The sequence below is a fragment of the Budorcas taxicolor genome, chromosome 8 (assembly GCF_023091745.1).
Source record: "Budorcas taxicolor isolate Tak-1 chromosome 8, Takin1.1, whole genome shotgun sequence".
NCBI lineage: Eukaryota > Metazoa > Chordata > Mammalia > Artiodactyla > Bovidae > Budorcas > Budorcas taxicolor.
The window spans coordinates 85,335,188-85,363,118 of NC_068917.1; the positions used below are offsets into that span (position 1 = coordinate 85,335,188).

At 37.2% G+C, this 27,931-nt stretch overlaps 1 protein-coding gene across 1 annotated transcript in view; it reads left to right on the forward strand.

The window, feature by feature from the left end:
- The window catches only part of ERCC6L2 (ERCC excision repair 6 like 2), a 149,600-nt gene that overhangs the window by 115,269 nt on the left and 6,400 nt on the right, over nt 1-27,931 (forward strand). Inside the window, exons 17-18 of the mRNA XM_052645131.1 lie at nt 5,058-5,212; nt 25,665-25,846. Coding sequence (XP_052501091.1) covers nt 5,058-5,212; nt 25,665-25,846 — 337 coding nt within the window. The remainder of the gene's footprint in view (nt 1-5,057; nt 5,213-25,664; nt 25,847-27,931) is intronic.

Here is a 27,931-nt window from a genome sequence, read left to right on the forward strand (position 1 = left end):
TAGCTCATCTGAATCACTATAAACTAATTATTTTAACTTTTTTGCATTTTTATGGTTTTATCAAATGTGTATACATTTGATACAATGTATAACCCATAACATTATACTTTAGTCTCATTAAAAAAATTTTATATAGTTTATAAGATTCTTCCTCCATCCCTTTCATTTCTTTACAGTTTATATGATTTTTTTTCTTTTTTTCCCCCCCTTCTTTATATGATTTCTTTGTTGAAGAAAGCATGCCAGTTATTTTCTGCAGTTTGTCTTTTGCTGATTGTGTGCTATTGGTGCAGGTGAACATATTCCTCAAACCTCTGTATTTCCTGAAAAAGAGCAGTTGGCTTCTGATACTGTATCAAATTCAGGTTCAGTCCCTTTGGCAAGACAAAAGTTCAGTTCAGTTCAGTCGCTCAGTCACATCCAACTCTTTGCGACCCCATGAACCGCAGCACGCCAGGCCTCCACCAACTCCCGGAGTCCACCCAAACCCACGTCCATTGAGTCGGTGATGCCATCCAACCATCTCATCCTGTCGTCCCCTTCTCCTCCTGTCCTCAATCTTTCCCAGCATCAGAGTCTTTTCAGATGAGTCAGCTCTTTGCATCAGGTGGCCAAAGTATTGGAGTTTCAGCTTCAACATCAGTCCCTCCAATGAACACCCAGGACTGATCTCCTTTAGGATGGACTGGTTGGATCTCCTTGTAGTCCAAGGGACTCTCAAGGGTCTTCTCCAACACCACAGTTCAAAAGCATCAGTTCTTCTGTGCTCAGCTTTCTTTATAGTCCAACTCTCACATCCATGCATGACCACTGGAAAAATCATATTCTTGACTAGACAGACCTTTGTTGGCAAAGTAATGTCTGCTTTTGAATATGCTATCTAGGTCGGTCATAACTTTTCTTCCAAGGAATAAGCGTCTTTTAATTTCATGGCTGCAGTCACCATCTGCAGTGATTTTGGAGCCCCCAAAAATAAAGTCTGACACTGTTTCCACTGTTTCCCCATCTATTTCCCATGAAGTGATGGGACCGGATGCCATGATCTTAGTTTTCTGAATGTTAGTGTTTGACAAAATGTTTGCTGGTTTGTCTCTTTATGATCTTAGCAGCCATTTATTCACTCAGAGTAGCACAATGATGGTTTCTACTTCTCATTTCTTCTTCATTTGTTAGAATGCTTTTGTGAGGCAGTACTTCCCCTCATCTACTATTACTTACCCAGTGGTACAGTTCATATAGATAAGGTAGGAAAAATAATTTCTTTACCAACTTTTAGTCATCCTTCAATTTCTTTTCTTAAAATCATTGTGAATTGATTGATTCAAGCACATTTAATGAGTCTAAATTCATTTTAATTAGTACCATTATTGAGGCTCAGTATTCCCATCTTTGGACATGGGAGCCTTTAAACATGAGCATTTTGAGTCCTTAGATCTTTGACATGATGCTAGTCTTCTTTGAAAGTGATCTAGTATTACACAATACTCCAGGGTCATCTCATGCATTTTCTGCCTCAGTCCTAAAATCAGTCATTTCTCTAAGAAGTCTGGGTTTCTTCTAGTGACAAAGTGTGTTTCGAGACCACAATCTGGTGCTGGAAATGATCATTGCTACTACTTGCTTAGTTATTATTTCTGGATCTTTTCAGTGGATAAATTTTATTATAAATTGTGTGTGTGTTTGTATATATATGTATATGTGAGTTTACATATGTGTGAAGTATGTATTTTTATATACGAGATAAATACTTCATGAGTTCATTTTCATGCTTCCATATTTATTCTTCATTTGGGGGGTATAGAGAAGGGAAAGGCTACCCACTCCAATATTCTTGGGCTTCCCTGGTGGCTTAGATGGTAGAGAATCTCCCTGCAATGTGGAAGACCTGGGTTTGATCCCTGGGTTGGGAAGATCCCCTGGAGGAGGGCATGGCAACTCACTCCAATATTCTTGCCTGGAGAATCCCCATGGACAGAGAGGAGCCTGGTGGGCTACATGAGGTCACAAATAGCTGGACACAACTGGATGACTAAGTACACCTAGAGCTTTTACTTAATCTCTTCTGTATCATATTTACATACTTTTTCTTCTCTACTGATAATCCTGGTTCTTAAGCATACAGGGAATGATTTAATTATAATATCCCATAATTACTCATTTTGTATCCATATTACACGAAAGTCAAATAATAAAAATATCAGTACTATTGCAGTGTGATTCCTGGAACCATTACTGTTTGGGGCAGACTATCCGTATGCTCTCCCATTTCTCCCTGACTTTAAAATGGAAACGTTATGTGTTCATTGTCAGAATACACTGCATTATACTCTCTCCTCTTAGACTTCTATTCTTGGTTTGCAGGTAACTATAAATTTAATGCTTCTCATTAGTCTTCATGTCAGTGTCTCTCTAGTCATTTTGATTGTCTAAAGCTTATATTCTAATAGATGTCTTATTTCTAGTAGATCCCATAAAGTACTCATGAGAGTAATATTCTCTGAGATTCTTGTTAATAACAGTTTGTGCCCTCTGTAGTTAAAAGTCTGATTTTTATTGCTGATCCCTATGTTTTACCATTTTCTTGAAGTCTTTTACCTAACTTTGAAATCAGTTACAATTTTGTTTCGTAAGCTTGTCTTCCTGGCATTTAGGGATGTTATTCTGCTGCTTATTCTCTTTTCCATTATAACTTTTATGAGATTTGACCCTTTGCTCATTTTTATACAGATTCTTTCCCCTGAATTTTTTAAAATGAGGCAGAATTTAGGAAATCTTTTCTAATTTCACAGAGATTCATATTTGTAATTTTTGCATAGGGTTCAAAACAGTATTGGGATTTCTTGTTTCTAACCATTTCTCCTGCTTTGCTCTCGACTGTCTCTTTTCCTCATTCCTGTTCTTCCTATTCTGTTCACTTTTACTTAACCCCAGCAGTTTTCCTTCTTATTTAACCCTGGCCTGGGAGCCCTAGGGGGTCAGTTTGGGGAGTTCCTTAGGGCTAGCCTGCCCTAGCCCCTTAGGCAAGCGCTGTGTACTCTGTACTGAGCTGTAGAGAATGGAACATTTTCCCAAATATAGCTGCTGATCTCCAGGTAGTCTATTGTGCTAGAATCTCCCGTTCTCAAATCCATCAGATGCCACCCTGCCCCTTCCTTTTTCCTTCACACAAGCCCTGATGCCTACAGAGTGTGTAGCTACTAGTGAGCTGAACCTAGCTTCTTGTAGTTTAGAGCTAGTAGGAATATCTTGTCATCTAATTTTGTTGGAAGTGTTGTCCTTGGCTTTTGGTTTTGCAGTCTAGTTGGCTCTCATGTTTTAGAAAGCTGGAAAAACTGCTTCCCTTTACCATCATCTGCTGACAGATTAGTGATTTTTGAGTTAGCATTGCTTTCAGAAGTGTCTTGATTTATTCCCCCCCAAAAAAATCACCAGAAAGAATCTGATATTTTGATGTAGAAACCTTAATAATTGTGTTTGACAAAACAAGCTTTCTTTTGTGGTTTTTAGTAGTCTTCATTTAAAAGTTCATTATGATACATACATATTTTGCCCTGCTATGGAAAAGTAGAGCCTTCTTATATAATTTTTCATAAACTGAAATGGCGTAAAGCAAAGGAGCTTTACCTTAGGATAAATCTTGTTAATGGCTGCACAAGGTAAATCCAGGTAAAGCACAGATACTCACCAACACAATTCAAAGTTCTGATGGCTTAATGCTGAGATACTGAGTGTTGTTCCTGGTAAAGGAGCTTCGCAGTGCCATGCTTGCTGCCGAGGAGTATGCTGCCTCGTTAAGGTCTGGCTACAAACAAACACTGTTGTGCTTTTTGCCCTTTTTCATAAAAGTGAAAATCCTCTTTGGATTTCTTTCTGTTAGAGTGAAAACAGGTACTAATGTAAGTCTTTCAGAAAAACTAAGTGGTAAGAAGGAAATGTTCGAGAAACGGGATACCAACACTGGACTATCCTTTGGTTTGTGTGCAACAGTTAGATTTTAGGTTTGAAGAATTATTGCATGAACTTCTGTTTTAAAGAGCAGCCAAGCTGGGTCTTTTTTTCCTTTTTACTATATAAAAGATGTAATAGTTTGTGTGGAACCTATTTTGAATGTATGAAATATGTCATTAAAATTAAGAATACTATCTGAGTCAATTTTTTACCAGAAGAATTCTTTGGATGGTTTTAAACTGTTGCTATATACCCCCTAACTGATATTTCAAAATTTAAGGAGAAAATTATCTTGGTTGCTCTTTTAGTCATTTAACAACATCTTGTTTTCTCATGATTGGCAATTCTGACTGAGAGAGTTTCAGGGCTGAAAAAGCACAAGTGTTGAAGGACATAATTGAGGTTCACTGTCAGAGGTGTTTGAGGGAGCTTTTATAGACTTCAATTCTAGCCTTCTCTTTTAATGACCACAATTTAAAAGTAAATTATAGGTGCTTAGAAGCAAAGCGATAAAAAAAAGTAGCCATTTTTAAACTTTTAGATAAAAGCTGTAAGTTAATTTTTTTCATTTCCTAAAAACCTCCAAATCTTGACAATCTCTGGGCATATGTACAAAAAAGACAATTTACAAACAGTAAAACTGAACAAAGCTGACCAAACAAAACTCCCTGGTCATAAACCCCATGCTCCTACTTCATAACTGTAATCAAGTATGTGTTTAAAGGAACAAATGAGGTTAGCACTGCTTTTAAATTAGTAAACATTCTTTTTACATCAACAGAGATGACGAATTCATAGAAACAACCTTCTACAATGACTTTCCTCATTTCACGCTTAAATCTAAAAATTGTTACCTGATACCAGAAATTCTTATATGAGAGGGAAAAGTCATTTCTGAGTTAACCTAAGAGTTTAAAAATATATTTGAACTCTTTTCAATTTTTTAAAAAGAATATTGAGATATTGACATATAAACTCAGTGTTTTTCTTGAGGATTAAAAATAAGCATAAACCTATTTTAAGTGTGTTGCTGATAATTTTTAAAATATATCTTGAACTCTATTGTTTCATCATAAGACATCAGTTAATAAACATCGATTACTTCTTAGATGGTGTTCAGGAAGTGGCTTACATTCACTCAAACCAGAATGTGATTGGATCAAGCAAAGCTGAAAATCACATGAGTCGATGGGCAGCACGTGATGTATTTGAACTGAAGCAGTTTTCTCAGCTTCCTGCTAACATAGCTGTTTGCACTTCTAAGGTAAGAGGATAATATACCTCTAGTTTTTATATCATTTTCACAGAAGTTCGTCAATAGGATCTTCTCTAAGTACCCCCTCAAAAGTACCAACAGGATTATAAATGACTTACAAATAAGTGTAAAAAGCAAAATACTATTTGGGGCATTGTATTCACAAAATGTTTTATATTAAAAGACAAATCTGTATCTAAATGCCTAATAATGTTGAGTTGCTTAATAGTTTCTTTAGTGAATGTTTGCCAAAAATGAGGACTCTGAGGGAATCATTTTAATCAGAACCAAAACTACTCCTGCTCATATGGAAAAAGGAAAGAGTATCATTAGATTTCTTCTATAATTTTTCATCTAAAATGAAGGCACACACAAAAAACTACATATAGAATTTGTACTTTTAACAAGAGGATTTTTTAAATTAATTTTTTATTGAAGGATAATTGCTTTATAGAATTTTGCTGTTTTCTGTCAAACCTCAACATGAATCAGCCATCAGTTCAGTTCAGTTCAGTTCAGTCGCTCAGTCATGTCAGCTGTAGGCAGGATACGGTCCATGGAGTCGCAAAGAGTCGGACACAACTGAAATGACTGACCACACTGTCTTGTAATATCTTAGAGTTATTGTAATATTGGGCTTTGAAAGGCTGTGCTTTTAGCATTTTTTGATGTAATCCAAAATGCAAATCATATAAAAGCAGTTTCATGACCCAAGTATGCTACTTTTTTATATTCTCACTTTACCTAGGAGTATACCATATCTCAAGCAGTACTGTAAATAGCATTTCTACAGTTGTACTACTTTGTAGAAGCTATATGAAAAAGGCAGAAATGTGCTGGGTTTGCCAGAAATTTGCTATATTAAAATGAGGAGCATATCAGAATCTTTTAAACAGACAGCTAATTTTTTATTAGTTTTTTGTTTTCTTTTAAACCATGCCTTTTATTAAAACCATGCTCTTTTCCAAACAGACTTTAATGTGAAAGGTCAGAAAACTTGGCAAATTCTGTAGTACATGTTAATACAGTGATTTAACTGGATATTGGTCACTAGCTTATTTAAATATTTCTCAGGGAAGAAATTTATAGCCATATAATACCTCCCAAAATGGACCAAGAAGCAGTAAAAAGTCCCTTTGGAACTTTCATAAGGAAAGTTGTAAAATCAAACAGGATAGAAATATATTTTGTTGTTGTTTAGTTGTTAAGTCATGTCCGACCTTTTTGCGACCCCATGGACTGTAGCCTGCCAGGCTTCTCTCTCCATGGGATTTTCCAGTCAAATATATTGGAGTTGGTTGCTATTTTCTTCTCCAGGGGATCTTCCCAACCCAGGGACTGAACCCATGTCTCCTGCATTGCAGGTAGATTCTTTACCACTGAGCCACCAGGAAACCACTGATGGAAATATAGTTTGCTTTTATATTGGGAATGGTGGGAAGGGAGTTTCATCTTTACATTAGCAATACAAATAGTTTTCAACCTTTTTTAGCCTCAACATTCTTGAGATGGACAGTATAATCTCATCAGAAACCTTGTTTCTTCACAGTGATGTTCAGAGTGAGGGGCATTTCTTGCCAGGAGAAACAAATTGGAATAGCCTGCCCCTGGAGTTTCTGATTTGCCTTTTGAGGCCATATATCTCCCTCATTACCCATAGACCAATTTAGCAGAACTTTTTCAAGGAATATGAAGGAAATCTAGTGTTTAATGACTGATTCATGGTGGGTATAAAAAATATGCAGGGAAGTTTTAAAGCCATTAAGCTGGAAGGCCAATCCCACGCCACCAGTGCTAGCAGGGCAAGGACAGTCTATATAAGCATACTCATTTCATCAGCTGACTTCTTTAAATCAATATTTGATACAATAAAATTCTGACAGTAAGATTTAATCCCTCAGATTTGACCTATATCATTTAATACATCAGGTTAATAGTATCATTGTACTTTAGCATCTTGAAAGCTGTATTGTATTATTTATGTACAACAACCACTTGAGGACAGTATTATAAACTTACCATCAAAAAAGAAAGATCTTGGGTATATACTACTATATATAAAATAGATAACTAATTAGGACCTAGTGTATAGCACAGGGAACTTCTCTCAGTACTCCGTAATGACTTATATGGGATAAGAATCTAAAAAAGAAGGGATATGTGTATATGTATAATTGATGAATCAGCAGTGAATTTTGCTGTACATCTGAAACTAACACAGCATTATGAATCAACTATACTCCAGTAAAAAATTTAAATAAATGAATAGATAGATTCATAAAAAGAAAGGTCTTGGTATATGAAAATCCGTTTTCAAAATAGATAATGATCATACATACTTAGGATGTTCTAAGTTTTTCACCAGTGTTGAAAACTAAACCTATTGTTATTTTTTACATGAAACCCAGCCCCTGGACGTACCTCATGCTTTTCTCCTTTTAGTTTATTTAGAAGTAAATAAAAGAATTCATATAATGACACATCTACAATTTGTTGAGCTCTGTAATCTTCTCAAGGCAGAGGAATTTTGATGGTTATAACTGGTCTATGAGGTGGAATGTATTCAGATGTCTGTCTGAATTATAACTCTACCTGATACATACTTCCTTTGTGACCATGAAAAAGTTAGTTACCTTCTCTGCCTCAATTTTCTTGTGCTTAAAATACAAGTAATTATACTTCTTACTTCAAAAGGTTCTTGTGAAGCCTAAATGAGGTAATGCCTATAAAATGCCCTGAACGGTATCTGACACAAAGTAAGCAGTTAATGAATAGTAAATATTGTCATTGCAACCAGTGGATAAGACTGATGTCAGGTCTTTAACTTCCCTAGAAGGTGAAAGTCAACAAGGACAAATAATCTGTAAACAGTCTTGCGTGCCCTGCATGCCCAGTCGCTTTAGTCATATCTGACTCTTTGCAGCCTCATGGACTGCGGCCTGCCAGCCTCCTCTGTGCATGGGATTCTCCAGGCAAGAATAGTGGATTGGTTTGCATGCCCTCCCCTAGGGGATCTCCCTGACCCAGGGATCAAACCTGCATCTCCTGCATTGCAGGCAGATTCTTGACCACTGAGCCACTGGGGAAGCCCTGCAATCATATTTAACTATAAGTAAAAGAATGAGTGGTGCTAGTCCGTTTGGGGCTTTGAACTTCCTTTTAAATAGAAAACTAAGAATGCTTATGCTATTAATATAGTATTTTTCAGATGTTTATATGTGACTTAGTTTTTGTTTATGAAAACAAAGTCACTCAGTGCTTTATAATTTATATTTTATTTTAGGCTTTTCTGTATTAGAATGAAAATTATTAGTGACTTTTCTGTTAGAGCTGATAGATCTAGTTTCTGCTTAGGTTCATCAGTTTAAGTGATTGCTTCTAATTCATGATATCTCCATGGCTGCCAACATTCATTCAAATGAGTGACACTGCACTCTGCCATCAAACTAGTTGTTTTGCATCTCTATATGTAGTGCTCTGGGTTTTCTTCATTATAATTCTTCTGGAAACTAGAAACTAATAAAGTCAGTGAGATGGAATGATGGTAGTATCTCTTTACTAAAACTGTTTGTAAAGATGATTTGAAATATTGATGACATTTCACAGTCATTCACGGAATTTCTAAGGAAAAAACTGTTCACAGCCACTGATTTTATCATATCTGGTTGATGATACTTCAACACCTTTAATGAGTAAATCATTGAAACACACCACCATCTTTGGTTAGAGATGTGTATGTCACTCACTGAGAGGTTTTGCAGCTTGCTGTGTGGTGATAGGTGGCAATGATGGAGTTGCAGTCTAGAAAAAAAACTTTTAAACCATTATGGAAGGAAAAGAGAATAAACTAAAGGTAAATAAAAAAGATGAAGGCAAAAAGGCTCAGCCATCGTATTAGAAGTACTGACAACCCTCTTCTTTCTGAAAGCTCCAAATATCCCTAGACCTCCCAGCTCCAGTACAGTATCTTTCTTCTAGGGTTTCCAGCCAGAATCTTTTTGATTTACTGAGAATTCTTTTGAGTGCTTCATGTCTGTCATCAAAGATTTATTAGAGACCTTTGTGTCTGAAAAGAGTGTGTGTGTGTGTGTGTGTGTGTGTGTGTTATGTCTGTGTGTGGTCTCTCGGTGTATGTGTTTGTGTCTGCACCAGATGCAGATGTGCTGCCTCAGTTCCTGAGAAAACAAAACAAGTCCTGTTTATTTGTATGAAGGCAACACAAGATTGACAGTGGCCACAATATGCAAGTATTTTACTTTCCAAGGAATACTGTAATTGAGTCTAAGTGAGAACCTTTAACTAAATTGCAAAGGAATATACTAAATGAAAAACTTACAAAGGGGAAATAATGTACATTGCAATCATAAATAACATATTGTAGTCTTTCAGAGTTTCTCAGTCCTTTGATGAAATGGTTAGATACCAAAATGGCAAAGGCTATGATCAAATCAAATTTAACCATATATTAAGAAAAGTTCTAAAGTATACTGTCTTTCCCATATTTCCTTTGGTTTCTTACAGTGTATACTTTTATAAATTAATTTCTACTTACAGAACATATTTGATGTGTTGAATTAAAACCTTAAATTTCTAATTATGCCTGTTTAGTGTAGCAGTACAAAACTGTGTAAAATAAGAACTTGCTTTACGTTCAGTTGTGCTTGGATATTTCAGAACCATTTCTGAGACCAGCTTATTTTAAAAGATAAGATGTCTGATAACAAGAGGGAAAACCTGTGTGATTTAGGTTTAAGCTTAGACCAAACAGGAATGTTTAAGCACTGGAAGGAATGGATAGTACCTTTATTAAAGTTAACTTGTTCTTCTACTATATGGAAGTTTGTCATAAAACTTAGCTATACCTGTGTGATGTGGTACCTCATTTTTTCAGTCAACTGTTATGTTTTCAACTTAAGCTTACTTAAAGTTTTCTGAAAAGATTATACAATGACAGCATTCAATTAAGGATTAATCACTATGGCAACTGAGATGTGGTGACTGAAAGGGGGAGGATGTATTCTCCCCTCAGTTTCCTGCCAGCTGTCATAGTCAACCTCTGTTGCCTGAATCCAAGCCAAAATATAGACTGTGACCAACTCGAAGAAACTATATCTGTATTTTTATAAATTGGTACAAGTATCAGACTATAAAAGAAGACTTAATCCCCTGAATGGGATGACAGACACTTGGCACTCTTGCCAATGTTTGACAGAGAAATAACGGGTCGCTTTGTAGTAAAACCTGGATTAATAGTAAACCCTTCTTTATGTTACTGCAGTGTGGTGTAAATGAGAGAACTAAGCATGCTGTCAGCCTGGGGGCGGAGGTGGCATGGGGGAGAGAGTCTTTTATATAACCAGTGCAGGTTTAAGCACTGTTCAGAATACTGTAAATACAAAATGTTGTCTTAGTAAGAACTTCTCTTTCTCGTATTTGTATTAGATTGGCATTTTGTAGGTTACTTAAAGAAAGGATTTTTATGAGCTATGGTGGATTTGATTGCAGTATGTTTATACAGCTTTTGGAGTCAGCAAGGAGAGATGGGCTATTTACAGTAAGCAGACTTTGGGGAGATACAGCATTCCATTAGCCTATTTTTCAGGATAGTGAATGGCATAATGGTTTAAAGTAATTGTTCACAAACGACTGGTTTATGAACTAGTCCAGTAAGTAAAGTGTATGGTTTCACCATGCAGTGGAATTAACTCTTGCTGGGTGGGAATTTTCATGGTCTTATCATTTTTCTGTCTTGAGAGGTTAATTTTATAGTATTTGCATCAGAAAGTTTTTCTTCCAAGTGATTTTAGTAAAGATCAGATTTTTAAAGTTGTGTATATATGTATAAAATTATGGAACCAGTGTTGGCATGAAGAAGGCTTTGGTATTTCTATCCTTAGAACTAGGATTGATTCAGAGAGATAGACAGTGTCATTTGTGAAAATCACCTGTTACCTAGTCACAGAAATGAGAATCTGGTGTTACCTGTAAACACGTATTCCACTTCTAGCTGGTGGCGACAACGAGCTGGGTCATCCTTTCTCAAGGTGAGGTCACCAGGATTGCTGGAGTAATGTCACTGATGAGCTAATGAGGACAAAACCACATTCAGTTCTTGCCAGAAAGGCATCAGTTTCAGTTCAGTCGCTCGGTCGTGTTCTGACTCTTTGAGACCCCATGAACCGCAGCACACCAGGCCTCCCTGTTCATCACCAACTCCCGGAGTTCACCCAAACCCATGTCCATCGAGTCGGTGATGCCATCCAGCCATCTCATCCTCTGTCGTCCCCTTCTCCTCCTGCCCTCAATCTTTCCCAGCATCAGGGTCTTTTCAGATGAGTCAGCTCTTCACATCAGGTGGCCAAAGTAGTGGAGTTTCAGCTTCAACATCAGTCCCTCCAGTGAACACCCAGGACTGATCTCCTTCAGAATGGACTGGTTGGATCTCCTTGCAGTCCAAGGGACTCTCAAGAGTCTTCTCCAACACCACAGTTCAAAAGCACCAATTCTTCAGCACTCACCTTTCTTCACAGTCCAACTCTCACATCCATAATGACTACTGGAAAAATCATAGCCTTAACTAGACAGACCTTTGTTGGCAAAGTAATGTCTCTGCTTTTGAATATGCTATCTAGGTTGGTCATAACTTTTCTTCCAAGGAGTAAGCATCATTTAATTTCATGGCTGCAGTCACTATGTGAAGTGATTTTGGAGTCCAGAAAAATGAAGTCAGCCACTGTTTCTGCTGTTTCCCCATCTATTTGCCATGAAGTGATGGGACCAGAGGCCATGATCTTCATTTTCTGAATGTTGAGCTTTAAGCCAACTTTTTCACTCTCCTCCTTCGCTTTCATCAAGAGGCTCTTTAGTTCCTCTTCACTTTCTGCCATAAGGATGGTGTCATCTGCATATCTGAGGTTATTGATATTTCTCCCAGCAATCTTGATTCCAGCTTGTGCTTCCTCCAGCCCAGCATTTCTCATGATGTACCCTGCATATAAGTTAAATAAGCAGTTGACAATATACAGCCTTGACGTACTCCTTTTCCAGAAAGGCATACATGTTTATTATTGTATTTATGGTTATTGCTTATTGCTTACTAGTAGGGGTGATGAGTGAAGCTCTTTCTCTTATTCTATGCAATGACCTGTTATTAGTTTTGTTATTAGTGTGTGTGTTAGTTGCTCAGTTTTGTCCGACTCTTTGCAACTCCATGGACCCTATAGCCTGCCAGGCTCTGTTAGTAGGACCAATAATAAAATATGTTAGAATACCGTAAAAGATATCCAGTTCAGTCCTCAAATTTTATAAATAAAGGACCCACCTTGAACTGTGCCTGGTTTATCATAAAGAATACTATAGAAAAAAATTATATTTGACAGTAATTATAAGCTAATGTGACAGTGGCCTGGGCTGATTAAAATATTCTTTGCTCATTAGGAAATAGCTTGATTCTAATTCTTCTCCTAGCTGGTCATTGTTCCAATTGCTTAGAAGATTGATAAGGCGTCTTTGAACAGTTTCTCTGTTTAGAATGGTTGGAAGATTATAAATAGTTTAAAAATAGCATTTCTTCAAATAGTGCTTTCTAAAAGAATCCACCTGCCAATGTAGGAAATGCAAGAGACACTGATTCAATTCCTAGGTCAATAAGATGCCCTGGAGGAGAAAATGGCACCCCACTCCAGTATCCTTGCTGGGAGAATCCCATAGTCAGAGGAGCCTGGTGGGCTGTAATTCATGAGGTCACAGAGAGTCTGACACGACTTAGCATCTGAGCAGAAGTAACAATATAAAGGCTTAGAGATATAAGGCCTCATTGAACTCTGATTGACTTTACCTAGTGACTTAAGAGAGTGTTAAGCACTTAACAGCCCTTTTCAAATGTATATTTTATCCCTCCATGAAAACCATGGTATCACTTGGACATACCCACTTAATGGAAACACCTATCACCTTATCGGCTGAGAATCCTGCCTCTACACATATGAATTCTGAGTTGCATAGGATGAATAAAGTAGAATGATAAGGATAGGGAATCACAGTATTTCAGAACTTGAAGGATTCTTGGAGACTAATGCAAACAATACTATTTTACTGATTTTTTTTTTTTTAATGAGATGGTATATGACTTCCCTCAGGCTTAACAGTGGCAGTCAGCTTAAATCCCTGTAGTCTTTCAATCCTTCTGGTTTCTCCCCCAGTTCCTTTACTTTCTGTTTTGCTTTGGAGATTTTCCCTTTTTTTTTAATTCTATTGTGCTTTTCCAATATGACAAATCAGTCTAATTTTTCAAGATAACTCGTCTATTAAGAATTTCCCTCACTTTAGCAGTTAACAAAAAATTTGGGTGGATTGAATGTATCTTTCCCTTTAAAAATCTTCCTTTAGATAGTTAAAACTATCTGGACTCAAGAAATACCGTAAGACTTGGCAGTCTCTACTCAGCCTTAGTTGTCCTAACTCCCAAATCTCCAAACCTCTTTACCTCTCAGCATGTAACTCAGATGTGCCACTCTTTCACAAAGCCTGCCCCAATTCCAGCATAAGCTGTAGGTAAGCTGTCCTTGCTATGCTTTTTCTGCTTCATGTAATAGTACTTTGGCCTAGTTATTCTAACATATGACTTCCAAATTTTTATCAGTTAGGTAAGTACACCTCTTCTTTTCTAGTAAACTCTGGACTTTAAAAATAGCAGAATATATCTCTGATTCTCATTTGATAACTCTGGAGACCTAAAATAGTGTCGTATATATTTGATACTTTTTGAGTAATTTAGGTTTTCAGTTGTTGTCAGGGTATAATGAACCCCATCCCTATGTTCTGAAAATTAAATAGTTTAAACTATCTTTTCTATAAACAAATCTCAGGATTTTCCTAAAAATCCTCTGGCAATGACTTGGGATTGTTCAGAGCTACTGACTGTATTTATAATCAGCCAAGGGAAACAATCCCTCCGTATCTGAATTAGAAGTACTCTCAGGTTTGCCTGTCATTCATGGTCTTCAGTAAACTTAGTCTACACCTCCGACCAGATCATCTACGGGCTGCTCCTTCACTCCCAGTTCAAGTTTCACTCCCTCCATAAAACCTCAGTCTTTGGAGATCACTCTCTTCCAAGCTCCTTCCACACCCATTCTCTGTGCCTATCATCACTGTAGACGTGGTGGACACCATGTTAGTGTTTACTCTCTTCTCATGTACGTTACAAATTTCTTAAGGATCAGGACCACAGCGTACATGTCCGTTAGCATCACCACTTAGCAACAGGCAATACAGAGTGGAAGTTCAGAAAACGTTTGTTATTAGTAATTCCTGCAAGACATTACTACATAATGCAGATACCCACAACAGTTTTCACTGTGAGTATAGGCTCCACAAATTAAATGTTAAAAGGGGTATTCTAGCAGATGATGTAAAGATGTTAGTCACTTTGGAGCAGCATAAATGCTGGTATTCTTCATCTTCACTCATTATCTGTCATCTATTAACCATAGTTCTAGTGTAGGAAACCCGCCCAAGAAGGGAGAACATAGAGAATGGTGTCAGAAAGATATCCACACCCATGTGTGACTTTGTGAACTTTCCTCATCTAGCAGTAGCAAATCCAAGCAGGCACTTTGGAGTAGTTTCCTGTGTTCCAATCTCAATTTGGTGCTAGCCGGGTTTTCCAGTCTCATTCTGAGACACTCATTCAGAATTGCTGAGTGCCAGGCACTGTACTAGACCCTGAGAATAGCAAGCTGAACAGGTTCTTCCTAGCCATCCTTCAGTTTATGAATCAGTCTTCAAACACACCATGGATTTTTACCCTTCCATGTCTTTGCTCTTGTGTTTCTTTTGTTTAAAATTCCATTTTACCTGTGTCTGCCTGTTGAACTCCAACTCCTTGTATTATTAGTGACAGTTCTTCTCTATCTTCTCCAAAGCGATATAAATATTTTCCTCAAATTCATCTTTACTTGTGTGTGTATATGCATGTATGTATGCTATGGCACTTATTGTATTATGTGACACCTTATATATATCTGCAGAAGGGAAAGGCTACCCACTCCAGTATCCTGGCCTGGAGAATTTTATTAAGCTAGCTACTAAAGACATATGTAAAAATGTAAAATATAGTCAGTCTTCTGGTTTTTTGTTTGTTTGCCTTGGAAAATATTAACTTTTTGTTGGTAAAAAGAGTTATTTAAGTTAACATGTAATTATTTTTATTTTTAATAAATTAATTGTTTTAAACTTTCAGTAGATAAAACCCACATAAACAAAATCTCTTTGGGGTCCTCATTAATTTTTAAACTAAACAACGGTCCCAAGACCAAAAAGTTTCAGAATTGCCACCTTAGATCATGTGGACAGGGTCACTTGATTATTAAATTCAGTTCTAGTGGAACATGCTTTCAGTTGGCCTTTCTCTGTGTGAACACTCTACTTCCTCTGCTACATGGCCCCTGAAAGCATATCAGAGTAGAAGAGAGTGAAAATGATGCGGTTATATGAAACCTACTCCAATTCACCAAGTGAAGTCGCTCAGTCGTGTCCGACTCTAATTCACTAAAAAGGAGAATTATTCACAGTTTTCAGTACTTGATTATAAACAGTAATCTGCATCCAACTTCACAACTAGTAACAGTGTCCCCGTGTCATTTGTGGCACGGTGCCTGAAATGTTGTTTCCTAGACATTGGAGAGCCAGCCATAGCCTTGTAACTGAATCAGCCTACGTAGAAGCCTACACTTACTCTAGTTGGAGGCCTAGAGGAAGGAAGTGAGAGCCTAAGCTCCCTGTGGGAAGTGCCAGCCACTGGAAAGGCAAGCAGGGGCGAGTGCCTGCCAAGAAAAGACTTTAAAGTTTTTCCATCAGCACCACCCTTCCGTGGTCTTTTCACTAACAAGTATTATTTAGTGTAGAACCTTCAAGTAATCTTTACAGACATTTTTATATTAACATAAATATGTAAAGGTTTAAAATTTAGACAGGATTATAAGATGCTAAGGAACTTATTCATTACAACTTATTGGAGATCCTAAAAAGACTAGTAGAATTGTGAACTTTAAATATGGAAGAGACTGATGGGGGTCCCGGATCCAAATTTTTATCCCCTAGATCCTGATCTCCAAATCCCTTTTTACTCCTTAGGATAATAAGGCTCAAAAAGATTTAAAAAAAAAAAAAAAAGATTTTTCCCAAATTTACACAGTAAATGACCAAGGAGGGCCTAGACACCAGGGCTTGTAGTGCTGAGTCTTGCTCAGACAGCTACCCCAAAAGGCCCTAGACCTTGCTCTAGCCTTTGTGTGCAGGTATGGAGGGGAATCTACTGCCTGACCATCCTCTCATGAAGGCCTGAGATTATATTAGCAGAAACTGCCCGTTGCTGGCCCACAGGCTTTTTTGAAGGTGATTGCCACCAGCTCACCTGGCCCTTTCCTACAGGTCAACTTCTGTGGCAGTCCCTCCAGGTTCCCAGGTCCCAGGGAGACAGGGCTTCTGCATTTCTGCCTGTAGTGTGTGCCCACAGTAGTCAGCTGTACTCCCGAGGCCATCACTTTGTTCTTTCAGATAGATGAGTTTCTTGGACAGTGAGAAATGGATATTGTGCACAAAAAAAGGGAAGCTAGGCTCAGGACAGCCTGTCCTTTTGTGGCTCACTCTGAAAGCAAAGTACTACCAAAAAAGAAAGTACATACATATCTATATATATATATATAACTGAATTGTAACTGTTACTCCTTCCAGGAGGAAAACAAACCCATAATTACAAACTTTAATCTCCCTTTACCACCTAAAAAAAGGGGAGGGAGGGAAGGTTTGGATTTGAATCTAAGTTTGTTTTTTCAGATTTGAATGACATTTTTAAACATATGCAGAAAATTATACTTCATTGTATATTTGTGGTGGGTCCTCTAACCAGCTGGCTTTTCTCCAGAGTCTGAGTGAAGGCAACTCAGGGGTATCTCACAGTTGCCTTAGGTTTTTGTTGAGTATTGGAAAACCACATTTACAGTAATATTTTCCACCTCCAGGCAGAAATCTTGAATGATCACTTGAAGGATAAGGACTTTTTCACAATTGTGCAAAGATTCTTGAAGTTCTTTGTCATTTTGGACTCTCGGATGCCATTTGAATGAATTTATTTACATGTGCTATATGTTTTTATAGAACTCCTGATTCCCTGCTTTGCAAAGACAAGCAAGTTTATGACTTTTTTTTTAATGTGTTTACAGGGATTGGCCTTTACCCAAAGAGAGAGTTCTTTTTTAATCTTTTGTTTGAACAGATGTGTAAACAAAAGCATTGCTGCCTCTCAGACTTAACTATTTAAGGTTTAATGAAGAAAAAAAGTGAAAGAGCACTTTAAAAAAAAAAGTCTTTGTGGCAAAGTTAGTGTGAGCAGACCAATGCGAGGGACTTTGGCTATACGATGTGCCCAGCTCTGACAGTGAGCATAGGCTGCCTTGTGAAACTCTGTGCTGTTCTCAAGAACAGGTGAACCTTCCTGGAAGGGGCAGATCCTCTGGTGATTCTTAGGATCCACACTCAGGGTTCTCAGTGGGTCAGAGCCATTGGGACCTTCCATTGCCTTTGAAAATGTCCTCCCTGATTCCCGTTTTCTCAATGACTAATCAAGGCTAAGGACTTCCTGGGTGGCTCAGTGGTAAAGAATCCGGCTGCTCAGCGGGAGATGCAGATTGGATCCCTGCGTTGGGAAGATCCCCTGGAGAAGGAAATGGCAACCCACTCCAGTATTCTTGCTTGGGAAATCCCATGGACAGAGGAGCCTGGTGGGCTACAGTCCATGGGGTCATAAAAGAGTCAGACATGACTTAGCAACTAAACAACAACAGCAAAAAATCAAGGCTAATCATCTGATTATGGAAAAAAATGGTGAATGTGGCTGTTAAATATATATTGCTCTTTGTTCTGATGTATGCTCTATAATATGTTTTCTAAGGTGAGAAAAACCAGCTCAGCAGACAGATCCATTCCAAAATTGCTTAATAAAAATTTCACTACCTCCTGGTAGCCTACCACAGACAGGCTACGCATCCTATCAGGCTGTTTTTCATCATACATTATCCCCTTCAAAGCTTCCTCTACTTGTGAGGGGTACCAGTGATCAGAATAGGAATTGGCATTATCTGCACTAGCTATGAATGTGTCTCCAGTAATTAGCCTCAAAGAGATTAAGAAAGATGGCACAGATTACAATAGTATTTCTCCTGCCAAAATGGAAACTAGAGGCCGTTCATGGTTGTTTTTGAAACTCAGTCTCCTGGATTGTAATGCTTCCTGCCCCATTTGTTGCCCACGGGTGGGTGTGTACAGGAAAACTGATCCCTATCAACTTTTCCCTTTTCCTTGCTATTCCTACCTAGATGCACTCTATAGTTCTTTAGTAATTTGCCTCCAAAATTATTTTTTACTTCAAAGAAAGAGGGCTTTTTTTTCCTTAAACGTTCTCTGCACTGAAGCTTTCCTGATGAGTCAGTGGTAAAAACCCACCGGCCGGTGCAGGAGACATAGGTTTGATCCCTGATCCAGGAAGATCCCACAGGCCTCAGAGTAACTAAGCTTGTGTACACCACAACTAGAGACTGCTCTAGAGCCTAGGGTCCACAACTGTTGAGCCCACACGCTGCAACTGCTGAAGCCCACATGCCTAGAGCCTTTTCTCTGCAACAGGAGAAGCCACCGCAGTGAGAAGGTCTCACGTTGCAGCTAGAGAAAAGTTTAAGCAGCAACGAAGACCAAGCGCAGACAAAAATGAATTAATAGATAAAATTTTTTTAATTTATTTTTTAAATTTTTACAAAAATATATTTAAAAGACCACATTCTCTGCACTATTCCAGTGAAGTTTTCTATTTGTTGTTGTTACTGTTGTCTAGTCGCCAAGTCGTGTCCAACTCTTTTGCTACCCCATGGACTGTAGCCTGCCAGGCTCCTCTGTTCATGGGATTTCCCAGGCAAGAATACTGGAGTGGGTTGCCAATTCCTTCTCCAGGGGATCTCCCTAACCCAGGGATCCAACCTGTGTCTCCTGCATTGCAGGCAGATTCTTTACCACTGAGTCACCTGGGAAGCCACCTGGGAAGTTTTCTATTATGTAAAGATAAATTTAATATGTAGCAGAGTAAATAGAAAAATGCTAATGTAGTCATATGGCTGTGAGGTAGGGAGAATATTCCTTTTTCCTGTTTTCAGTACACTGGCAACAAAGATTATTTGCAAACTTTTTCATTTTTTATTTCTTCTTACTCTTTCAATTGAAAATCTATGTATACCTTATCTTCTTTTTTCAGTTATGCCTTTCAAAAAATAACTACTGGTTCAATTAAAATAATGCTGTTGGCTTAGGTCTCAGTTCAGTTCAGTTTACTCAGTCATGTCCGACTCTGCAACCCCATGAATTGCAGCACGCCAAGCCTCCATGTCTATCACCAACTCCTGGAGTTCACTCAAACTCATGTCCATCGAGTCGGTGATGCCATCCAGCCATCTCATCCTCTGTTGTCCCCTTCTCCTCCTGCCCCCAATCCCTCCCAGCATCAGAGTCTTTTCCCGTGAGTCAGCTCTTCGCAGGAGGTGGCCAAAGTACTGGAGTTTCAGCTTCAGCATCATTCCTTCCAAAGATCACCCAGGACTGATCTCCTTTAGAATGGACTGGTTGGATCTCCTTGCAGTCCAAGGGACTCTCAAGAGTCTTCTCCAACACCACAGTTCAAAAGCATCAATTCTTCGGCACTCAGCTTTCTTCACAGTCCAACTCTCACATCCATACATGACCACTGGAAAAACCATAGCCTTGACTAGACAGATTTTTGTTGGCAAAGTAATGTCTCTGTTTTTGAATATGCTATCTAGGTTGATCATAACTTTCCTTCCAAGGAGTAAGCGTCTTTTAATTTCATGGCTGCAGTCACCATCTGCTTAGGTCTAATGCCTTGTAATACAGACAGTACACTTTGGGATTAAAAGAAAAAAGTACTTACTATCAAAAGTCTTTTGAATGTCTCATACTATTAATCTAAAGATAAACTTTCCTCCTAGAATCAATATAAATCTGAAACTTTACAATAAGAAATAAATAAGTTGTCCAGGGTTGTATATAGTTGACTAGGTCTAGTGTAAATTCATTTTGGCTACTCTAAAAGAAGAAATGCTTCCCTGTAAAAGTACCCTCTTATTTGTTATAATCCTAATGTGTATCTTTTACAACTTAAAATTATAGCTTTTATTTTACAGAATGTATACTTTATACATGTTTCAGTAGTAATTTTAATGATGTATTTTCAAATGTATTTTATAGAGACATGAGTTTTGATTTTATATTTTTATCAAAATTAAGTCAAAGCAGATATTCATGATATATTGTACAGCATAGCATATTGTGTTTCATAATAATTTTAGAGTATAATCTATAAAAAATAATGAATTACTATGTTTTATACCTAAAACTAATATAATATTGTAAATGAACTATGCTTCAATTTTTTAAAAAGTAGATATTTATGAAGTCTTTGAAGTGAGCCATTTCCACAGTAAACACTTAATTGTGGATAGATAAGGAGATTATTTTGGCCAAAATATATTAAAATAATTACCGCTTGTAGAAATAATATATATTTAGTGTTTTTGGTTTAATTAAATAATTTTTATATTCTGAATTTTGTTTTTAATAACATATTTCTTTTTGTGACAATAACATTAAAAAATTTTTAATTATATAAATCAGATTAGGATTTAACACAATTAGCCATGGCCCACCTTTTACCTTTTTAGATGTGTTTAATTCTGAAGGGAGAGAATTTTTCCTCTACTTTTTCAACTTTCAGTTGGCTGCTCCACATAGGAAACAGCCAAAGGAGAAAGATATATTACTACTCATAAATTGGAATTATTTCAATATTCTCTAATAGATTTAGCTTTCTTAAGTAACCCATGGAGCTTCCCTGGTAGCGTGGCTGGTAAAGAATCCACCTGCAATGCGGGAGACCTGGGTTTGATCCCTGGTTGGGAAGATCCCCTGGAGGAGGGCATGGCAGCCCACTCCAATATTCTTGCCTGGAGAATCCCATGGACAGTGGAGCCTGGTGGACTACAGTCCACAGGATTGCAAGGATTTGGACATGACTAAAGTGAAAGCACAGCACAGCACAAGTAACCCCACATTTCCATTCAGTTAATCTCATCATCAAATGGATTTTTTAACTATATATTTACATTATTTAGAAATAATTACTATACTCTGTACACTTACTGAATTTTATTTTTAATAAATATTCCAGAAGTTAAATTTTATTATTTTTGTAAAAGTACCATAGTAGAAATACCTAACAATATCCAATAATTTATGGAAATAATCATGAACATAGCAGTTACTGTTATAAATTAAACTCAGTGTCAAGCTTTGTAAAATACTTATTAGCAGACATGTTTTTATTATACAAATACCATGCAAAGTTCTTGTCTTCATAATTTCCTCCTTGACATTATAACCATAAATCTTAAGAGGAAGGAAACCTACATCAGCATCATGGAGTATAGAGATAATTCCTCAAAGCAAATCTTGGACAATTTTGAAGAAACTCTTTAGGGAAACGTTACTATCAATTAGAGGCTTTTATGGAAACTGGGCTTTCTGCTTCCTTCATGTTAAATGATCTCAAAATTTCCTATTGAATACAGACATAGAGTTCCAGCTGTTGGCCGTTCTGTTCTCTGGTGGAAAGAAGAGTGGATTTATTTTGCTTTCCAGAGCTGGCAGTCTTACCTTCTACCATAATGTTGAGAAGCAATAATATTATCTTTTAAATTCTTAATCCAGCTCATTTTACTGAATTTTTCATTTCTTGAACCTGTCATTACTGTTGCCCCAGTGTCACATGACTTCCCAGCTTTGACATAAGTGGTAGTAAACAAATTTGCATCTAATTTCACATTATTTGGAATCTTATCATCTTGGTCGCAGGCCTTGTACTTTACTTTATAATAAATTATAACTGCCCCTGGAATTGCAACTGCGTTATGTCACTGCTTTCCTTATATTATCTATTGTAAAAGATACTATTTTACTACAAAATAGTGACACCAGCTTTTATAACCAGGGCATCAAAGTGTTTATTAAACAAATTAGTAAATGAAATTTTGTTTCACAGCCTTGTTTCAGTAAGTGTTAAACTACCCTACTAAAATGGAAATCTGAACCTAGATTTTTTTTAAAATAAAAGATGGAATATTGAGCCCATGTGAGAGAAAAATACTTTTCTCTTTTCATTATTATCTAAAATAATCAGATTTTAAAGTATAGAATATTTGTCATAAGTTTAAAATTTAAAATTCACATGTCTGATAGCTATGATTGGAAAAGTTGAATTTTCCTGAAGAATATATAAAACTAATTTAAGAAAAAATGTATCTGGAGTTTGAAATATGAGTTTTATAATACTTCCAGAGTCAGAAAGACTCAGAGTAATCATGTAAATAATTGAAGATTGCCATTGCTTGGCATGATTTCTCCATGACTTCAGAAATTACGGTATATGAGGAGAGCATGTTTCTGGTTGGCCCAGTTCCTTCTCTTTTGGCTTATTCCCTTTATCCCCACATAGACATTACCATCCCTCCTTATAATAATGGACAATTATTTCTTGAGAATCATCAAAGATAATGAGCTTTTTTATTAGGAACTTTTAAAATTCATCTTATTTTCTTGTGATGTGAAGTAAATGCATCAAATCTCTTTCAAATTTATCTTTAGTGATGAACATGTTTCTCTCTTTATTAATAATGTTTTAAGATATAGGAAATGATGTATTTGAGGAAAGTACTTTCAGCATTACTGACTGATGCAAAGCCCTAGTTCAAACTGACAACCTGGCATTTTGTGATGCCCATCTGAATCACAGTAGATTTTGAAGAAGTCTGTTTCTTTTCATTAGGAATGGTTTGCTTTTTAAAAAATAATACAATTATTTCTCTTGTTCAGTTTATTTCAGTGAAATGAATATAAATTAAAGAGATAAATGATTTAATTTTTAAAAGGAATAAACTAAATGTGCCATTTTAAAAAGGGAGGGGTAACTCAGCATTTTTAAGTCCCTTAAGAGTACAAGCCTCCTTCTGTATGTAAATATTTTGGTTCTCAACTACATTGCATAGTGGCAGGAACATAATAGGTGCTCTGTAAATATATGTGGAATGAAAGCCATTCCCCAGCCACATTCAATGATATGTACTACTTCAATCCCATTGAATACCTATAAAAGAAAGAGTAATTGTCTTACTGAGAATTACTAATCTGTGTTTTGCAGTATTTGTATGCCTGCAAATTTCTTAAATGGTAGTTAACTGGGTGTAGAATTCTAGGTTGGTAGGTTTTTTTCCTCCCTGCATGTTGAAGATAACCTCACTATCTTCTGCTGGCAGCGATGGTGATACTAGTAGTAGTAATGAGAAGTCTCCCTTTAGTTTGATTATTACTTCTTTGTGGGAGAGCTTATCTTTTGTCTCTGTTTATAAGATATTCTCTCTTCTGTGATATAATAAGGTATAGATTTATTTTCATTTTTCACACTAGAGATTCTCCTTTGCTTTGAAGATTCGTGCCTTCTTCAGTTCTCTGCCATTATATCTTTGGCGTTATCTCTTCTATTTTCTCTATTCTGTCCTTCTAATATTTTATAAATTTGGTTTATCTTCTGACAGGTCTTCTGTCTCTTAATTTTTCTTTCTTGTTTTTCTTTTTTAATCTCTGCACAGCATTCTGAGTAATTTATTCTACCAGTTTATAAACTGTCATTGTAAGGCTATTTAGCCTGCTTCTTAACACATATTTTAACTTTGGTTCTATGTCCTTTTTTCCAAACCTATATTTCCCTTCTAGAGTTTGTATCTTGTTCTTTCTCAGATCTGGTATTTTATAATACCTAGTACTTCCTTTATTTTTCTGGACATGCTAATGATTTAAAGTCTCTTTCACATTGCTTTGTAACCTATAATTCCTCAGATACAAATTCTCACATTTGTTGTATCTGCCCACTTTCATGGTAGTGGGTTTTGTATGTTCTTTATAATTTTACCTGAGCTCTTCCCCCTGCACTCCCCCTTAGAATCACAAGCATTCCCTAAACTTAAAAAGTGTTCCTATGTTATGTTTTACCCCTCATTGAGATCTATGGTTTTCACTGATTCTGGGCTAGTTTTTTATGTTGGTTTTTAGCTTAGATTTTCCTTACAATGCAAGTGTGTTCCACAAATCGCACAGGCTGGACATTCCATGTTTTCACCAGTGATTCTATCAAGACCAAAAAAGTAGCCTCTTTCTATCCTGTGCCCCAGTTTGGGCTTTCCTAGCTTTAATTTGAAAATTGGATATCCTTTTAATTCCTATTGAGTTTTTGGTTTGTTGATCGTTTTAACTCAGAGAGTTAAATCTGTTCCATTTTCCCTCTACATATGGAGTCCTGCAGTCCAGAACTTAGGACCCATCCTTGGGGTCTGCTGAGCTTCAGCTCCCACCTGCTGCTATGTTACTTTAATTTGGGCATCTAGAGATTTTCCTTTCTATTTTTGAGCTCAAATATAACTTTATTGTTGTCAAATTACATCCAATATTTCCCAGGTGGCTCAGTGGTAAAGAATCCACCTGCCAATACAGGAGAGGCCAGAGACCCAGGTTCAATCCCAGGTTCAGTTGTTAAACATCTTAACAATTACTTCTTGCAACTCAATAGACATTGAAGTAGGATTTATGAAACTAGTTTATTTCATTATCATTAAAGATTATTATTTTTAAAAGTTTGACTACTTATATAAGATTAAATAACTGAAAGTCTGCTTAGTAATATTGAGAAAAATTACTAAATTAAAAGTTTTTAAATATCTCATTTATACCATTATTTACATCACTAATTTGTATCCTTATTTAGGAAAGTAGATGCCAGCATGTGTATCAGTATACCCACAGTCTTGACAGTAGAAACATCATATTACCATTACCTTTAGTATATCTTTAAGAAAGATATATCTTTAGCATATATCTTAATGAAAATAGAAGCATCACATTACTGCTAAATGTAGTATCTTTTTAAAGATCTAACAAGATCTGGCAATGATTATCACTTGGAGAATATGATATGGTTTGTTGGTTTAGTTGTGAAGTTGTGTCTGACTCTTGCAACCCCATGGGCTGTAGCTTGCCAGGCTCCTCTATCCATGGGATTCTCCAGGCAATAATACTGGAGTGGGCTGCCATTTCCTTCTCCAGGGGATCTTCCCACCCCAAGAATCAAACCCAGGTCTCCTGCATTGCAGGCTGATGCTTTACCAACAGAGCTACGAGGGAAGCCCATGAATATGATATACAAGCTTGTAAAGAATACTGGGAAAAAGTAAGACAGACTTCTTATTTGAGTAAAAATGAATATTTTTTAAGTTTTTGCTCTCATCCCTTGTTTCAGACACATAAGGAAAAAATGAAGGGCGATGTATCAACACGTACAAAGGAATGCCAGCCACCAAGTGAAGGCAGCATTTCATTTCCTCTTTACATTTCACACCCTATAAGCCAGAAGAAGAAAAAAGTCTGCCAAATAGACCAGACCACCTTCATAGTTGGAGAAACACCGAAGGGGATCCGCAGGTATGTCATCTATAATAACACCTGGCTTTGTGAATAGTTCTCAAAAGAAATATATAACTACCTAGTTAAATACACAAATTATTTGAATTTTAACTACATTTAGCATCTGAATATTTCAGAAAAATCTAAATTTGTACACTTTAAAAAATAAATCCCCAAATTCCCTCATGAATCCAGTGGTTGGGACTCAGCACTTGCACTGTGGTGGCCTGGGTTCAGTCACTGGTTGGGGAACTAAGATTCCACAAGCTTTGCAGCATGGCCAAAAAAAAAGAAATCTGAAATGTTTTAGTGTTCTAAGAAGGTTAATCCCTGAATTGATAAAAGATGAAATACAGGTAAATGAAATAGGTAAATTTTATATAGGTAAATGAAATACTTGAGTGCATTCTATTCATTTAGTCATTGAATATTTATTGAGCACCTGATACGCACTCAGGCATTGGGCTAAGTGCTGGATATACAGTGTCAAAAAAGAGACAAAGAGCTTACAGTACAGTGAGATGAGGTTTGGCATCAAACCATAAAATTTTCAAAAGTAAAAAAAAAACTTACAAGTAATTATGAAATAGTGTGTTATAGGAAAGAAATGGACAGTTTATAGAGAAGAGTGGGATCAGGAAGGGCACCACTTCCTTTCTAGCGGGTAGTCAGGGAAGACCTCTACACAAGTGACATGTGAGTTAAGACTTAAAGGATAATCAGGCAAAGAACAGAGTAAGAACTTTCTGAAGAGGGAGGGGCTTTTGAGAGAAGGCTAGTGTACTTAGTGCATAATAAATCAAGGAGAGAATGGCATGAGATGAAGGGAGAGACATATATGAGGCTGGAGCATGCAAAGCCTTGTAGTTTGTAGAAAAGAATTTGGATTTTGTTCCAACCGCAGTAGAAATTGCCGAAGCATGACATGATTTGATGTATTAATGTTTCTAAAAGGTTTTTCCAGCTTCTGCCTGGAAGAGGGCAGAGCGGACTAGGGGAAACCATAAGGAACTAGGTGATGGTGTTTTGCTAGAGTAGAGTAGTTGCTGGGGAGACAGAGCCAATTGGATAAATTCAGTTCGGTGTTGAACTGGTTGTTGGAAAAGGGAGAGGACAGGTTTACTCCCAATTTTAAACAACAGATTGGACTCATTGAACAGGGAAAAGTAGGAGAGACAAAAGGTTGGAGTGAAAAAAAATCAAGAGTTCTCTTTCACTCATATTAAATTTGAGGATGTGGGGAAATGTCACATAGGCAGTGGATAGTGCTACCCTGAGATTTGGGGACTGGAGATCTGAATTTGGAAGTTATCAGCATAGAGATTAGAAATAGATTACAAATGGTCTTTACAGCCATAGACTGTGTGAGCAGCTTAGGAACAGAACACAGAGAAGAGAGGAGAAGCCCCAGGACTGAGCCTGGAGGGTGACTATATACTCCTGCTGGGTAGGAGGCCCTGTGCGAGACCCTGAAGTCCAAGAGAAGTGAGAGTTTCAGAAAGGAGGGAACACTGACTTTACTGACTACTGCTGAGGACCAGAAGCAGAAAGGGAAAGCCCCTGGAGCTGAAGGACTCTTCGGTTGCTTTCATGTGAGCACTCTAAGTAGGCAGGTGCCAAGGTGAGGTGGGCAGGCAGTGAAAAGGCAAGCCCCTGGGACTGCTCCTTAAATCTGGATGGGGAAACTGGCAGTAGCTGAAGGGCATTGTGGGATCAAGGGTAGTTTGTTTTTAGGTTGAGAAGATAATATTGGGTTGGCCAAAAAGTTCATTCATGTTTTTCCTTAAGATTGCCAACGTACGAGAACCTGTTTGTGTATCAAGGAAAAAGACTAATAGAGGAAAAAGAGATTATGCTAGGGAGGTGACAACAGAAAGAGTGAAGTCCTGAAGGCAGAAAAAGGTGGGATCAAGACCACAGGTGAAGGTCTAGCATTTGAGAGGTACTAAGAGAAAGGGACAACCTAAACAGCATAGTAAAAAGCAGAGACATTACAATAGAGATGATATTATGGCTATGTTGATATAGTCAAAGCTGTGTTTTTTCCAGTAGTCACGTATGGATGTGAGAGTTGGACCATAAAGAAGGGTGGGTGCTGAAGAA